Source organism: Python bivittatus, unplaced genomic scaffold, assembly GCF_059951505.1.
Source record: "Python bivittatus isolate LINGU-HERP-01145 unplaced genomic scaffold, Pbiv_v1 ctg000480_np1212, whole genome shotgun sequence".
NCBI lineage: Eukaryota > Metazoa > Chordata > Lepidosauria > Squamata > Pythonidae > Python > Python bivittatus.
The window spans coordinates 84,950,464-84,966,874 of NW_028277075.1; the positions used below are offsets into that span (position 1 = coordinate 84,950,464).

At 35.1% G+C, this 16,411-nt stretch overlaps 1 protein-coding gene across 4 annotated transcripts in view; it reads right to left on the bottom strand.

Annotated features, from left to right (window-relative positions):
* Nucleotides 1-532: 532 nt before the first annotated feature.
* ZNF148 (zinc finger protein 148) overlaps nt 533-16,411 on the bottom strand; it is a 60,086-nt gene continuing 44,207 nt past the window's right edge. For all 4 annotated transcript variants that reach the window (XM_088146464.1, XM_088146465.1, XM_088146463.1 and 1 more), the window contains 2 exons: nt 9,083-9,201; nt 533-8,059 (listed from right to left, as the gene is read on the bottom strand). In XM_088146464.1, coding sequence (XP_088002590.1) covers nt 6,455-8,059; nt 9,083-9,201 — 1,724 coding nt within the window. In that variant the 3' untranslated portion in view covers nt 533-6,454. The remainder of the gene's footprint in view (nt 8,060-9,082; nt 9,202-16,411) is intronic.

Sequence of the window (16,411 nt, forward strand, 5' to 3'; positions counted from 1 at the left end):
GCTGAAATACATCCTTAGCCTGAGCCCAGAGGTAGATTAATGGAAAAGAGGGCAAAACAGTAATTGTCTATAATATCTATGCAGTTCTGAAGGCAACAATTTCTTTTTTTGATTTCTTCCTACGAGTTTAGTTGATAGCTTAAGGAGTCAATTGTCTTTTTTAATATGCTTATTATTTTATTTGCTAAAGCACAAAGAAAAAAAAGGCAAACATTATAAATGGATGAAGCGAAAACTGAAAGTGTGACAACATTAGGAGTCAATTACATGGTCATACTGCATGAACTGGCACTTCCTGATAATTTATTCTCTCATACACGCAGAGAGAGAGACAGACATGCACACACAAAGAAAAACTATCGTTGCAGGAAAATTTGGGCACTTTCTTCAAGAATTGTACAGTCTATATTTTCGAAAAATGAATTATTGTGTGAGTGTACTCACTATTATTTCTTTTGTCTCTTACAACGATTTGCATTTCTCAAATAAGCAACCACCATTCATTCACAATCACCACAGAAATACACAGTCATCACGAAATTCCTGATGTTCCAGGAATCCTGCATCACCTAATTTATTTCAAATACAAAATAATTACACAAATTTATACTTTCAAGGTTTATACAAAATGGTCTGTATTATTTATACATATTTTCAGGTTTAAACTGGGAATTTAATTGGCTTTGATAAAACCATGAGTAACAGTAAAACAGATTTGTTATTGTATGCTAATACTGTATTAACATTAAAATAAATCATTATTGATATTAGAGGGGATTTTATGAACTAAAAGTTAAAGAATGCATATGATTTCAGGGAAACAAATACTGTATCAGAAAATGCATTCCAGCAAAATTCTTCTATTCTTTCCTTGGGTCCAAGCACTGCATTCTTTTAATGGGCTGTACAATAAAACTTTATGCTTTTTTCCAAAGTTATCCTATTTCTGGACCCATTTGTAGATCACACAGCATGGTTCACTGAGTATACTCTAAAAATAAAGTTGGGTTTATTTGAATACCAGGATTCTTTTCCCAACACTGTTAAAATAAAGACAAAACTACAGAGACAAAATCCAGTATAATTAGTTTTCGACAATAAAATTTCCCCAAACACTGTTGCAAAATTCCTTCTAGTGAAATGATTTGCTACAATAATAAAAAGCATACATTACATATAAAAAGATACCAGTGTACTAAAAGTGACAGAAGTGAACTAGCAAATCCTTCAAAGCACATATTATATAAATGACTAGCATTTAAAAACATTTCCTCCTATAAAATGTAGGTCATTTACATTTATAAATCTGTGATCTTTCTCCACTGAAACAATGAGAGTTTTCAAATAATTCTGTTGCTCTGTACAGCTTGAAACCACAGTTCAAACTCAGTTTTAGTTTGACTTTTTGATTTCTTTTCCTTGAATTAAATAAAGCTCATCTCATCAACTGATAATTCCTATAGCAAAAAGTAATTTTATAAAAATAAACCATGACTCAATGCTCAACTGCAGTGTACAATATGAACAGAACTATTTTTTTTTGTATTGCACAAATCTGATTTATATAGATGCATATTCATATTTTCAAGCGGCACAGAAATGGTGTGGGAGAAAAGTCTTTTCTTCCTTCCAGGACACTAACATTTGTAGTCTTCATCATCTTACAGAAGTGCAACTGAGCCATTAGTTTCATAATGAATGTGTGTGCAGGTGTAATACAGATCTAAAGTCTGTTCTTCCTGCAACTCCGATTGTGCTGTGTAAACAACATTATGCTTCAAACAGAAAAATGTTGGATTTATTGATTAAAAACATTAACTTAAACAAAGCTATTGAATCCCCCAAACAGTTTTTGGAACTATCCTTATGCTACTTGTACAGTTAGCATGGTTAGGCATTATTGCTTACATACAGTACATCATATGCCTCCTGATATAAAGCAGTACTATGATCTTTTATATACAAGGTTCTTTTTTTTCCTTTTTAGTTTAAAAACAAGCTGTAAAAACATTACATACTTTACAGACAATACAAATTCCCACATTGGTACTCAAGTCTAACAAATGGAATGCATAACATTAATAAAACATCATAAAGGAAGACTGACAGTAAGTCCTTGATTGTCAAGACACATTTATATTTTATATATAAACTCTTAACTGTGCTGAATCAAAAGATTCAATCATAGGTACATCCTTATTTAATAACTCATATTTACAGAACAATATTGCATAAAAAAATAAAATAAACATTTACACATTTTTACTTTTCCATCTACTGGGGTAAAGAATGCAAGAAACAACTCTGAGAAAATTGCTTGCTTCTATTTGTGTGTACTACCAAAAGATCTCTCTCTCTCTCTCTCTCTCTTTTAATTATTATTGAAAAGAGAAACAATGATTTTATATATGTATAGCAAAAGCAATTAGAAAATTTCCCTGAAACAAATCAATTGAAAAATAATGGAAGTTAAATTTAACATAATGTTGTTTTTCATTCATTGTAATACTTCCTCAGAACATCCTCTTTGCACGCAAAAAGAGTAGTTAAAAGTCTTGCATACCTAAAAAACATGCATTAACAGAAAATAAAAGCATTTCAAAAAGTTGCAAGGCTTCTGTTGAGCAGAATTTATGAAAATATAAACATAGTTTTTATTAATAATTTTATCAATTGGAAAAATTACATATGAGGTTTTACCAAATGAAATACCCAGATCACAAACACATTTCTGTTTTCTAAATTTCTGAACTATATTCTAATATCTATCTCCCTGCAACTTGAGTAAGAATTTAATTTCTACCCGACAAAATTTTAGGTTGCAAATTTACAAATACAAAGCAAGTTAATACTGAAATATTCAAGCAGGCTGATCTTGGATCCACTCTGGATCTTCTTCAAATATTCATGAAACATATTACACACATCATTAAAAATAATCTGAGGAAACATGGAATATATGTTGTATGTATCCAAGTGGAGCTTTTTCTGAAGATAACCCCAAAACTATGGAAATGAAATCCAAAAGCTATAATTAAAACTTGTTAATTCACACTATTGATTTGAACCCCCCTTGAAAATCACAAAATAAATAAGGAAAAAAAAAAAGCAAGCATATGACATTATAATGTATTTCATTCATTTTGACCACAGTCTCTTAGTTTGCAGCACTTACACAAATATTCTGCAATACGCTTGGCTAAAGTTACAGTCATAGTTTTATCTCTACTACATGACTTTACACCACTCAAGAGAAACAAGGAAAAACCAGCTTGGGAATTATCAGGTGTTCAACAGAAATCACAAAAACATTTCAGGTTTCAACAAACTGCTTGCTCTCTCAAAATATCGTGGCAACCTGCTTTACCTTGGAATCTATATTAAAAGTTTTAGACCAATTTCAGAAAAAGCAAGAAAGGTGATCCAACATAAATGAAAAACAAATCATTCTAACTGTTCTTCAAACCTGTAGTGCACTGCAGTTAATCATGCTGTTTCTCTTTAAATAAATCATACTTGATAAATCATATAGCCTGAATAATTAAGACCAAGAGAGGATAAGGTGGCTATTTCAGCTATAAACCAAAAGCCAATTCCTTCATTTACATTTTTTTAAGAAAGACTCTGACCCAGCATCTACCCAAATATTATCTACTGAAGACTGAGACAATGAGATCTTAAAAAAGTAAGCATTTGCATTTAAAGGTGACACCAAAAAAATAGTCAACTGAACTGTAAATATACTATCGAGTTGAAAAGGATTTTAGGACCATAACTAAGATGTCCTAAATAAAATATAATAAAGTATTATTCCAGCAAAATACAGTTTAGTACTGTCTCACAATATGTACTGTGTGCATGAAATAGACCTATAAAATTACTTAATCCTAGTTAATTTAGAAAGCTGCTTTTAGATAAAAAGCAATTTTGGATCTTGCATGATTTTTGTGGACAGGATCACAAAACCCAAAGAGAATGCTTCTACTCATACTTGAGATATTGCATGCATACTCCATCTATGCCACTTTGGGCTTAAAGAGCCTCTGCTAAAGCACCCCCCCTCCAATTTAGGAATGCTACAGATTTAGGGATGCTATGGAGTAACTTCCCTCAGTGCATCTCAAGAAGCCATCAGAAAGTTAATCAAGCACTCTGGTGTTTCTAGCCATGCAGATAGAGCACTTTGGATGTCTGCTAGAGTTCATTCCGCCTCCCTTTATTCATTTTTTTCATAATGGGTATGTTCATAAGAAGTAAACACCTTTATTTTCTCCACAGTTACAGACCCTGGCTCCACACACCTTGGGTTCCTCTTGGCTATCCACAAATGGATTCAAACTTTCCTAGCTTTTCATTCCAGCTACTGAATGTGTCTACATTGTTTTACTTGGTAATCTTGCTTACCTCTCTGGAACATAATCTATTGTTAACTAAATAAATAGGGGAATTCTGAGACATTGTGTTGGAAATGCTTAGTTAAAATTAACACATTTTATCGGGGCAGAAATAAAACTAGAAAATGGAAAAATAAAAGATTAATTCTTTGGAGATTTTTATGTTATAACTGTATCATTAACAGACCTTTTTTTACTGAATATGTAAATTATTAGGCATTGTATAGAGAAAAATAGAATGCAAATAGCCTATTTGTGATTGATAAGAATGCATAATGAATGTTGAGACTATGAATCTATGAAGATTCACAAGTAGATTTAATGAGATTATCTTGCCATCCAGAAGTGTTAGGTATATACTATGATGGCCCTGAAATCCTACTGAAGGAATAGAGGAAGAAAACTACCATCAGAATGGGAAGCTATGTTTAATTAAAAGTCACAATTACTCTGGATTTTTTTTAACCACATTTTTTAAGATATCTGGTTCCCTAAGTTCTGTGAGAGGTAATAGCAAGGAATACGATACCTTAAAATAATCTTCCCTATCTGAATTATTCTTATCTTTGGGAAGGAGAAAAAACTTACATTCCTAATACTCAGCCTTTAGGTAATACTACCTAAAGTTTTCCATTAGTGAATACATAGAATAGAATTCATGAAAAGAATAAAATATTTATTCTGTTACTGACTAAAGTAAAAATACTTTTTCAGTTTTAAAAATGGTTAAACCATCCCAACATTTATGTTAAGTAAAACCATGCCATTTAAAAAATTGTATATAGAATTGTTGCAGCACACTATTTAACTGAAGACAATTTACAGTTAAAATGGGAAAGGGATAAAATGCCTTTCATACACTTTATGGTGTATGAAATATAATAAAATAGGGACTGTATAGCTTTCTATCACTAACATCGTTCACCAATTCTGGCTGGCAACACCACGGTGAAATTATTCATTTAGGTAAGATGTGCAGCAAGAATGACTGCTTTAGAGAAAGTTTACTGTATCTAACAAACTGAAGTGCCAAGTTTCTGGGTAAGCAATCTTAATTTTGTGGATGTTAAGGCATCCCCTTCCTTTTCATTGTTAATACAAAATCCTACAATGTAAGGTGAAAATGATGCAGGATAATGAGCCTAAATCTCAAAAATAGCTTTTTTTAAAGAAGAAATATGAGAAAGGATCTAAGTGCTCTAATGTTAATTATTGCAAACTTGTAGGATGAAGTATAGTTAAATTTAAAATTTTGGAGTTTATCATTTATATAAACATTATGAAACTGGGAACATAGACTGCAGAGCATTTTGCTAAAATCTAAACATCTCAATCCCTGTCATCACTGGTAAAAATTAATTAAAATTTAAATGCATGAATAATAGGGATTTTGCTTTTAAATTACTTTTAATTAATCAAACATTTAAATAGGAAAATGTGTCTAGCAAACATCATTATTTTTCTTAAAGTGTATTCAAGGAAACCAATAAAAGGGACATTATGTGTATTACTTTTTTTAACAGAGGTTTTTAAAATAGGCTCCCCCACCCCCAACACACTGTAGCTTCTAGCCACAATCTCCTGACGTTTAAACTTTTGGATTTGTACAGCTTATTCATATTCCCTGATGAAGTGCAATGGCTAGATTAATTAGGAAACGTAATATGAATAATCTCATAATTATCATTCTCTCCCAGATAATCAGAGTTACCAAACTAGGAATTTATTATAGGAGAGATATCTTAACTGGATTATTTTTTTATTTTTTTGTTTTTTTTGTTTTTTTTTTGGTTTGCTTCATTTTGTATTCAATCTCAGCACAGCAAATTCCTGATCTCAAAAAAGGAAACAGCCACCTGCCTTTTCAATGGACACCCACTTATAAGGCAATTCAAAAAGAATGACAATTAATTAAAAAAAGTAATTACTAATATGCTGTACCAGCTTACTTTTTCATTATAACACAAGGCCTTAAATCTGTATAGGATCCATCTTATACAGAAGACACTCATTCTCAACAGACCTGTGGTAAAGTGCCAATGTTATTTCTACAGATTTTCTTAGCCAAATGTTTGGCCTGTTGTTGCATCAGGTGATGAGTTCATCCCTGCCCGAGCATCATTTACATTCACCAAAGGAAATTCTGGGAATTCAGCACTTGTCCCTGGTCCCCGCAGGTTCACTTGTCCATTAGCAGTATTAAACTGAGATGATAATCCAGCTCTTGTTCCATGATACTGAGCCCTGAATGGTTGCTCAAAAGAACCTATCTGATATGCTTGATGGACAGGCTGTGCCTCTGCCTTCTTCTGAGAAGTCACTTGATCCAAGAAGTCCTGGGTAGAGGATGATGAAGAATGATTTGGCTCATCACCTGAAAAGGGAAAAGAGTGCTGGGAATCACCAACAATAAGTCCAAAATGAGACTTGTCTGGAGTTGTTCTTAAGGGAGAGTTCATTCCTGATCGAAAACTGTTAACAGGTATAGATGCATAGACCTGTTTGTCAATAGCAGAGAATGCTGGTTGCCCTGTAAGAGTCTGGTTGTCATTCACAAAATTAAGGCTTGAGTTGTTCAAATAGGCATCATTTTGGCTCGTTCTGTCCAAAGCTTGCTGCAAAAACTTGGAATATTCCTGTAACATACTGGCTTTATCAGAGGATGAGCCTTGAGAACTTGTTGCAACATTCTCAGTTTGTGTAACCTCTGACACTTCAGAAGAATTTATGGATATACTGGAAGTCACTTCAGTATCAGCCACGTTGAAAGCAATTTCATGCTGGCCATTGGCTTTATGGGAATAATGATCTAAAAGAGTTTGAAGTACCTCATCTGGAATGACACTTTTGTCATGGTTTCCTTTAATCTCCACATTCAGTGCTGATGTATCCAATATTGATGCTGTGCTACCTTCATCTATCACACTAGCAACAGCAGCCTGTGTGACTGAAGGCTGCGATGCAATAGTGCCAACATTCAAAGCATATTCTCTGCTGTTACTATTAGCTGCTTGGAGATACCGCCTTTTCTTTAAAAACTGCATCGCATCATCATAGTTTGTGCTGCTGTGTACAGGTTTACTGGGACCTTCCTGTAAAGAATCAACTTGGTCAATGTCAGCATTGGCTTCAGCATCCAGTAAGCCTTGTTTATCCACAAGATCAAAGGCATATTTTGAAACCTTGCTGTCTTCATAAGAAGCTAAGGATGAAATGGTCTGACTTTGCTCTAGTGGCTGCTTTAGATTTCTCTTACTGTTAACTTTTTTGAGCACTAGTTTAGGTGGGTGTATTTCTCCAGAATTTGCTTCTTGTAAATGCCCTCCAGTGACAGAAGAATGTGGCAGCTCAACTGCATATTCTGCCACCATATATTCATCCTTTATCTTAGTATTGCCAGCATACAATGGCAAGAAATCATTCTTATCTTTCTTATGTTCAGATTTATCTGTCCCAGTTTCTTTATCCATCCCAGAAGATTTCAATTTCTCAGTTTTTTGCCTCTTCTTTTTTGGCAAAGAACAGTCTTTCAAAGACATAGGGAAGCCTTGATCTTCATCAGGAGTCAAAAGGCCAACTTTGGTGGCACTTCTATTGGGTTTCTTGTCACGGTTTTCATGGCACATACGTTTGTGTTTCAGTACACGATCAGTCCTTGAGAAGAACTACAGGGGACATTTTTGGATTAGAGAAAAAAAAAAGCAGACTTTTGGCCAATTTATTGGGTTTTTTTGACATGGGAAAGTCTTCATAAGTCATTTTGCTGTCATGTTAATTTTAAAACTTCCCAGAAGGGCATTACAGATAGAAATTGCAGTGTGAAAACCCTACCATGTCAAAAGATATGGACTCAGAATATATGTTAAAACAATTTTAGTTATTGCAATATTCAACCTTTTACTTCTGATCAACAGCACTGATTTGTCTTAGCTTTTCTGTTCTCGTTTTTTCTGCAACTAAAAACCTGGTTCTTCAAGGGGTTATGTTTTTCTTGTTGAATAATCATAACTTGTTTTAGATTCAAGTAAAGGTTTTTCTAAAATTAAATATACAAATGATATTACAATAAACGAATGTGCTCCCTTGCTACAAGAGGCACATGTTAACATCAACTACTGTAATACAGGTAGTCCTTATTTATCGATGGTAATTGGAACTGGGGATTCTGTCACTAAGCAATGTAGTCATAAGGCACGCCATCATGTGACCATGCCAACTTATGATGGCAGTTCCAGCAGTCCTAGTTGCCATAATTAGGCGACTTCTGTGCAGTCGCAGTGTTCTGCAATCACCATTTGTGGCCTCCTGCCAGCTTCCCCATTGATTTTGCTTGTGGGAAGGTAGCAGTGAAGGTCACAAATGTTGATCATGTGACTGCAGGATGCTGCGATGTTGTAATTGCGAGCTGGCTGCCGAGCACCCAAATCGTGATCATGTGACCGTGGGGATGCTGAGATGGCCACAACTACGAGGACCTGCGGTAAGTACCCCTCATTCAGCGGCATCATAATTTTGAACAGTCGGTGAATGAGTAGACATTAAATGAGGACTACCTGCACTGGCAGAGTAAGTTCGTCATTTGGTTATATTTATTTCCCTGATATACTAAGATGAATTACTTGCAGTCATATTGGACAAATAGTTCTAACAATTTTCATTCTATCTTTCTTTTCTCCTTCTCTAATTACCTGCAAGCAGTATTCACACTGATAAGGCTTCTCTCCACTATGAGTTCTCTTGTGTCTTTCCATGTGATATTTCTGTATGAACCTCATGCCACATTCATCACATCGAAATGGTTTCTCACCTAAGAATAAAAATGGAAAGCATTGCTAAATATATGAGAAATAATATCTATGTATATGTTTCCATGTTAATATTCAGTAATTTTTACTGTTAAATACAAATAAGATACCACCAAAAAACTTGACAAGAAGAAAATGCCATTATATTCTTCCAATACTGGAAGAAAACCAGTATTGAATACATTTATTTTCATTCAGGTGTCTCAGAACTAGATATGTACCTCAGAACTAGAAATGTAAAAAAAAGTATCAGACACATATTCTCTCCTAAATAGTTTTTGACACAAAGAGCTATGTGGAGGGAGAGGAGGGGGGAGAGTAATTCTTTATGACCTAGTGGTTTAAAAATAGTAAATGTCTGTACAAAACTGTTGCATTTAAAATTTCCAATTATTCTTTCTCAGTTTTGTAAAAAGATCAAGTAATCATACTGGCTTTGAATATATTGTAGTTACTTGTTAACTAATCAAATATCCCAATTCTACATTTAATTAGCCAATATGAAAAGAAAGTAAATTCCTGATTTACTCACTGGCTTCCTCAGCTTTCCTGGAGAAAATGCATAGAATCATTAATATAATTTTAGATTAATCAATGTTTTTCTCTGAACTTTCTTTAAACTACTCCTGAAGAAAAGGCGCAATTCCATGTCAAATCAAGAAAACATGGTCCTTGAGGGTTGTGTGAAAATCATGGGTTTTCTTGAAAATGTACACAGACATAATGTATACTGAATTATATCCATAGTTTTTAAACTCTTTTTTAAAATGTCCTTCTGGGATCTAAGTTTCAACCTATCAAATATATGCTAATGGTTATTTTTTTCCCATAAAACATGTCCTTTTTGCCCAAAAATGAGATGTGCACCATCTACAACAGATATTAAAGTCTGTTAATATCAATTCTTTAAACAGTGACAATTGTTCTGTATTTTCAAAACTACTCCAACAACTGAAAGCCAAACATTTAAGGGAAAAATTAGATTTTCACGAATTTCTTTTTGACTATCTGCTAATCTAATTCACCTGTATAGTGATCAGGTAGCACTATACATTTCTGATCTCCAGTTGTACTTTACTCTCTATTTTTCACAGAGATAGCAGCTCCCAATGGAATAAAAATTAATACTTGTATTTTTCTTCTAGTTGCAAGTTCTAATCTGAAATTGTAAAATACTGGAAATAACTTTATGTCTTCAAAATTATACTTTTATATTTATTGACATTAGGTCTAATTCTGCTTCTAGTAACTTAAAGTGCATAATAGCTGTAATATATAATAAACTGTAAAATAATTTACAATTCAAAATCATCATTGAAAATATGTCATAAGTCAGGCAAAGAGATTACTATTCAAAGCTAGTATCTCACTCAAGGCACAAGTTATCAGGCTCAAAATTATCCTACTTTGGACATATTATGTGAAGACCTACAGTGGGGCAAAAAAGTATTTAGTCAGCCACCAATTGTGCAAGTTCTCCCACTAAAAAGATGAGAGAGGCCTGTAATTTTCATCATAGGTATACCTCAACTATGAGAGACAAAATGGGGGAAAAAATCCAGAAAATCACATTGTCTGATTTTTAAAGAATTTATTTGCAAATCACGGTGGAAAATAAGTATTTGGTCAATATCAAAAGTTCATCTCAATACTTTGTTATATATCCTTTGTTGGCAACGACAGAGGTCAAACGTTTTCTGTAAGTCTTCACAAGGTTTTCACACACTGTTGCTGGTATTTTGGCCCATTCCTCCATGCAGATCTCCTCTAGAGCAGTGATGTTTTGGGGCTGTCGCTGGGCAACACGGACTTTCAACTCCCTCCAAAGGTTTTCCATGGGGTCGAGATCTGGAGACTGGCTAGGCCACTCCAGGACCTTGAAATGCTTCTTACGAAGCCACTCCTTCGTTGCCCGGACGGTGTGCTTGGGATCACTGTCATGCTGAAAGACCCAGCCACGTTTCATCTTCAATGCCCTTGCTGATGGAAGGAGGTGTTCACTCAAAATCTCATGATACATGGCCCCATTCATTCTTTCCTTTACACGGATCAGTCGTCCTGGTCCCTTTGCAGAAAAACAGCCCCAAAGCATGATGTTTCCACCTCCATGCTTCACAGTAGGTATGGTGTTCTTTGGATGCAGCTCACCATTCTTTCTCCTCCAAACACGACGAGTTGAGTTTAGACCAAAACGTTCTACTTTGGTTTCATCTGACCATATGACATTCTCCCAATCCTCTTCTGGATCATCCAAATGCTCTCTAGCAAACTTCAGACAGGCCCAGACATGTACTGGCTTAAGCAGGGGGACACATCTGGCACTGCAGGATTTGAGTCCCTGGCGGCGTAGTGTGTTACTGATGGTAGCCTTTGTTACTTTGGTCCCAGCTCTCTGCAGGTCATTCACTAGGTCCCCCCGTGTGGTTCTGGGATTTTTGCTCACCGTTCTTGTGATCATTTTGACCCCACGGGGTGAGATCTTGCATGGAGCCCCAGATCGAGGGAGATTATCAGTGTCTCGTATGTCTTCCATTTTCTAATTATTGCTCCCACAGTTGATTTCTTCACACCAAGCTGCTTGCCTATTGCAGATTCAGTCTTCCCAGCCTGGTGCAGGTCTACAATTCTGTTTCTGGTGTCCTTCAACAGCTCTTTGGTCTTGGCCATAGTGGAGTTTGGAGTGTGACTGTTTGAGGTTGTGGACAGGTGTCTTTTATACTGATAACAAGGTCAAACAGGTGCCATTACTACAGGTAACAAGTGGAGGTCAGAGGAGCCTCTTAAAAAAGTAGTTACAGGTCTGTGAGAGCCAGACATCTGCTTGTTTGTGGGTGACCAAATACTTATTTTCCACCATGATTTGCAAATAAATTCTTTAAAAATCAGACAATGTGATTTTCTGGATTTTTTTTCTCATTTTGTCTCTCATAGTTGAGGTATACCTATGATGAAAATTACAGGCCTCTCTCATCTTTTTAGTGGGAGAACTTGCACAATTGGTGGCTGACTAAATACTTTTTTGCCCCACTGTAGCCCTCTGGAAAAGGCTCTAATGCTGGGAAATGTGGAAGGAAAGAGAAGAAGAGGACGACTAGCAGCAAGGTGGATGGACTCAGTTACAGTGGTGATGAGTGCACTGTTGGAAGACCTGAAAGACCAGGCTAGGGACAGTTCATCCTGGAGAAAATCTACCTATGTGGTTGCTAGGAGTTGAAAATGACTTGATGGCACATAATCAAAATTCATAGACCAAAAGAAATGAAATATTTGAGTAGGAAAGCTTGATGAGAACCATTATTTAATTTAAAAATTAGTGAAGAAAACTTTTGAAACCAAAATCAAATGCATTTTTATACCGTCACACCTATATTTAACTCAGGGAGGGGAAGAAAAGTTTCTGTGGGAAAGATGGGCTGTTCCATGGCAGAATTTGGAGGAGAAATCGCATTATTTGAAATAAAAAACAGGAAAAGAGAGACTTTTCTCTAGAATTTTTCACAAGGCAAATTCTCCCTCATGAAAGTGGATAGATGCTGTTATGGTGCTTTTTTCAACAAACAATCCCTGCAGCATATTGCAGGAATTGGATTATAAACCTAGATGGAAGTCTTCTCTGGACATCAGTTATCAAGTTACAAGTGTCAAAAGTAATCATACCATAACAAATTTGATATTAAGAGTATCTTGGATTTTGAAATATAGGTTCACTGAAGTGTATTCTTTGAAATGCCAAACACTTGCCTTTATCATACCGTACAATAAGTACAACCAACTACCTACTGTTTGTAGTGATTCACTGCAGAACCACAATATATGTACAGAGTTACCTTGAATGCAAATACCATGTTGGCTGTCACTGCTATTCTTGATCGTGTGCTTCTTATTCCAGATAAATTTTTATAGTATTCTATGGTAAATAATATTTGTTAAGATAGAGTGAAGGATAGTACTGATGATTCTAGTGATGATGACTCTGTTGAATATGTGGGACATGGTGAGCAAAGTGATGTAAATGTGAAGCTTTGGTATGTCATCACTTTTAAAAATAAAATTTACTCATGATAAGAAGTCACAATGAAACTCTAAGTTTTTTATATGGCATGGAATGGTCCAAAAAGCAAAATACAGTAAGGGCTTTGGAAAAAATATCTGTAAAGATAAATCCAGTAACAAATACTGGATAAGTACTGGTGGCTGTTTACATTCAAAGAACAGAATATGTTCTTTGAATGTTAAACAACTGTTAGAACTCTATGTTAACAAAAGAGAAATTTCTTACTGATTAGCACTATTTTGTATTCAGTCTTGGCACTACTGGAGAGTTCTGTAGAAAAGTGCTACTCACTGGACATATTCCTTTTTAAAAAATCCAGACAAAGGATTTATTTTGCCACCAATGAATTATTTAGGAAGCCTAATACCACTTGTCCTGTTATTCTAAATAAAGATTTAATACTAATTTCCTTCCTTATAATTATAATTTTCATCTTATAATTTTCATCTCCTTTTTCATCTCTCGTTTCCTTTTCCATAAAATGTGTTATCTTGGTTTAGCTTAATCCTTTACATAATAATAAATAATTTGGGATTAAGCCAATTCAGTCTCATTGATTTAAAAATAATTGAGCTGACTTAAATCCAGGGATTTCAGTTCACCTGTGCTGCAGCTTTCGCTGAAAAATTCACTTTTCTAGTCCAAGAGCCATAATTGAGCATGTGCTAGTAACTGTATGCCAAAAAGACCAGATCAAAAACAAAATGTACTTATTAATTACATTTATTTGTTGCCAACCCCATTCAGACTTTTATTTTGTTTACATGCAAGTAAAATTATATATCATTAATGTGATTATTCTCTAATTGCATATTTGATCATTTCCCCTTCCTGTTACAGTGAAAGTAACAGAACATATCAAGGGACTGCATGCAAGGTTTTCAAAGAGCATACAGGTAGCCCTTGACTTACAACCATTTGTTTAACGACTGTTCAAAGCTATGACAGTGCTGAAAAAGTTACTTACGACCGGTCCTCACACTTACAACTGTCACAGCATCCCCACGGTCACGTGATCAAAATTTGGGTGCTTGGCAACCAGCATGTATTTACAATGGTTGCAGCATCCCTGGGTCATGTGATCGCCATTTGCAACCTTCACAGGGGGCTTCTGACAAGCAAAGTCAATGGGGAAAGCCAGATTTGCTTAATGACACATGATTCACTTAATGTCTGCTGTGATTCACTTAACAACCATGGCAAAAAATGCCATAAAATTGGGTGTGACTCATTAATGACCGCATCGCTTAGTAATGGACGTTCCAATCCCAACTGTGGTCATAAGTCGAGGACTACCAGTATGCAGCACTTGTGTCTCAGATTGTGTTCCTCTCCTAAACTGTTTTAACCATGGTTTATAGAATGAACCATATTTGGATGCATCTACACAACATTCTTTTTTTATAATATTTTTATTAGAGTTTTACATAATTAAAAACTAATACTTAATTAGAAAAGATCCACACAACGTTCTAAGGATTGTATTGTATTGCAAATTGCCAAGCGATCTCAGCAGTCAGAGGCATAACCAGATTCATACATAAAATGAATACATTATAAGTATCATAAACCAAGGTTTAGAATCCATGGTTCACACAAAGATTCAATATGCTATGTGAATCACACCACATTCCATTTAGATATATTAGCAGTGTAGTCTCACTAACCTTGGTGTGAGATTATGAAGAAACATGGTATTTATTCTGGTTTATATACTGTAATCATTCTATTCTGAGAGAGATCTGGGAATGAGTTATGTTGTCGCCTGAATATACCAGACAGCTAGTTATGTTATCCTATATTGGATAAAAGACCATAACTGCCTTGAGTAGAGTTGCTAGGGAAGGGCAATTTCAAGCTGTAGCTTGAAGGAACCATGTGGATTAGTCAAGGGATTAACATTAGTAATTACAAGGCCAATAAGGAATATGATTAGTCAAAGATTCTGGTCAAGTCTTTAAACAAGAAAATATTAGTAAGGTCAAATGGTACATGACAGAGGAGTTGTTTATGACTAAAGGAAGCCAAAAGAGGAAAAAGAGCAAGGCTTCCACTCTAAGAACATCCTTAGACTGGGGTGGGGGGTGTTAAAAAATCTGGAGCTCAGTGCTGAAGACTTTCATGAAAACCTCAAGCAGGCAGTAGAACCCAGGGCCCAAGAGTTTTAGGAAGATGGAGAATGAAGTACAGGTCTGGAAAGTAACTCAGCTTGGAAATCAGAAGCAACAGAAAAAGTGGAGAGCAGCTGAAAGCCACTGAACTATGTAGGATTTGGTTGGATGAATTTAAAGGAAATGTGATCTGAGAGACAGACCACTGAGTGCTTATTATGTGGAAAAGAAAACCATAAGAATAGTAGTTAAGCATACAAAATTTAAGTGCAGCTATCATATTTCAATTTGGTACTTGGAAAGTAAGCAATTTTTAATTATTCCTTCAAGTATTATTTCCTCATCCAACTAGAGAGGTGGGTCTCTAACAGTGGAGTCAATCCCTTGCTTTGCCACAGTACCATATAGGCTACTGAGATTCTATAAGATTTAGAGTTAATTTTGATGGCAACTTTTTTCTTCAATAAAGTGGGGAGTCCCACTGACCCAAGCATTAAAAATTACAACAGAATAATCATATCATATTTAAGTGACCAAAATCTTGGCAATCACTAGATGGCAGCAAAGAGATACGAAAAACTCTGTTACCATCTAGTTAGCCCCTGAATTTTGTAGCCTAGTTATCTCTATGTACCATTTAGCAGCCAACCTATTACAATGTGCTACTCTAATGTACACGTTATAATGTAAAGCTGCAACAGAAACCATCGGTAACTATGGTAGTGTTCTACATAATTGTGATATGAATTATATTATACCAACTTGGGAAAGGTACTAAATGTAATAGTGCAAATGTACCCCTTGCCATAGCCACTACCTGAACAGGCAGATTACATATAATCAAGAAGCATTCACAGTTATCAAACTGATCTTCCAGAATAAGCAGAATCCTAATTCACAACTAAGACTTTTTACATAGGACAGCCCTTCAAAATATTCTGAGAACTATATGCAAAGGGAAAAAAAGAAGAGTTGGAGTTTATAAGCTTGAAACTCACTACAGTTTATTCCTGCTCATCTATGTGGTTGAGGTAATTAGAAAGAGTA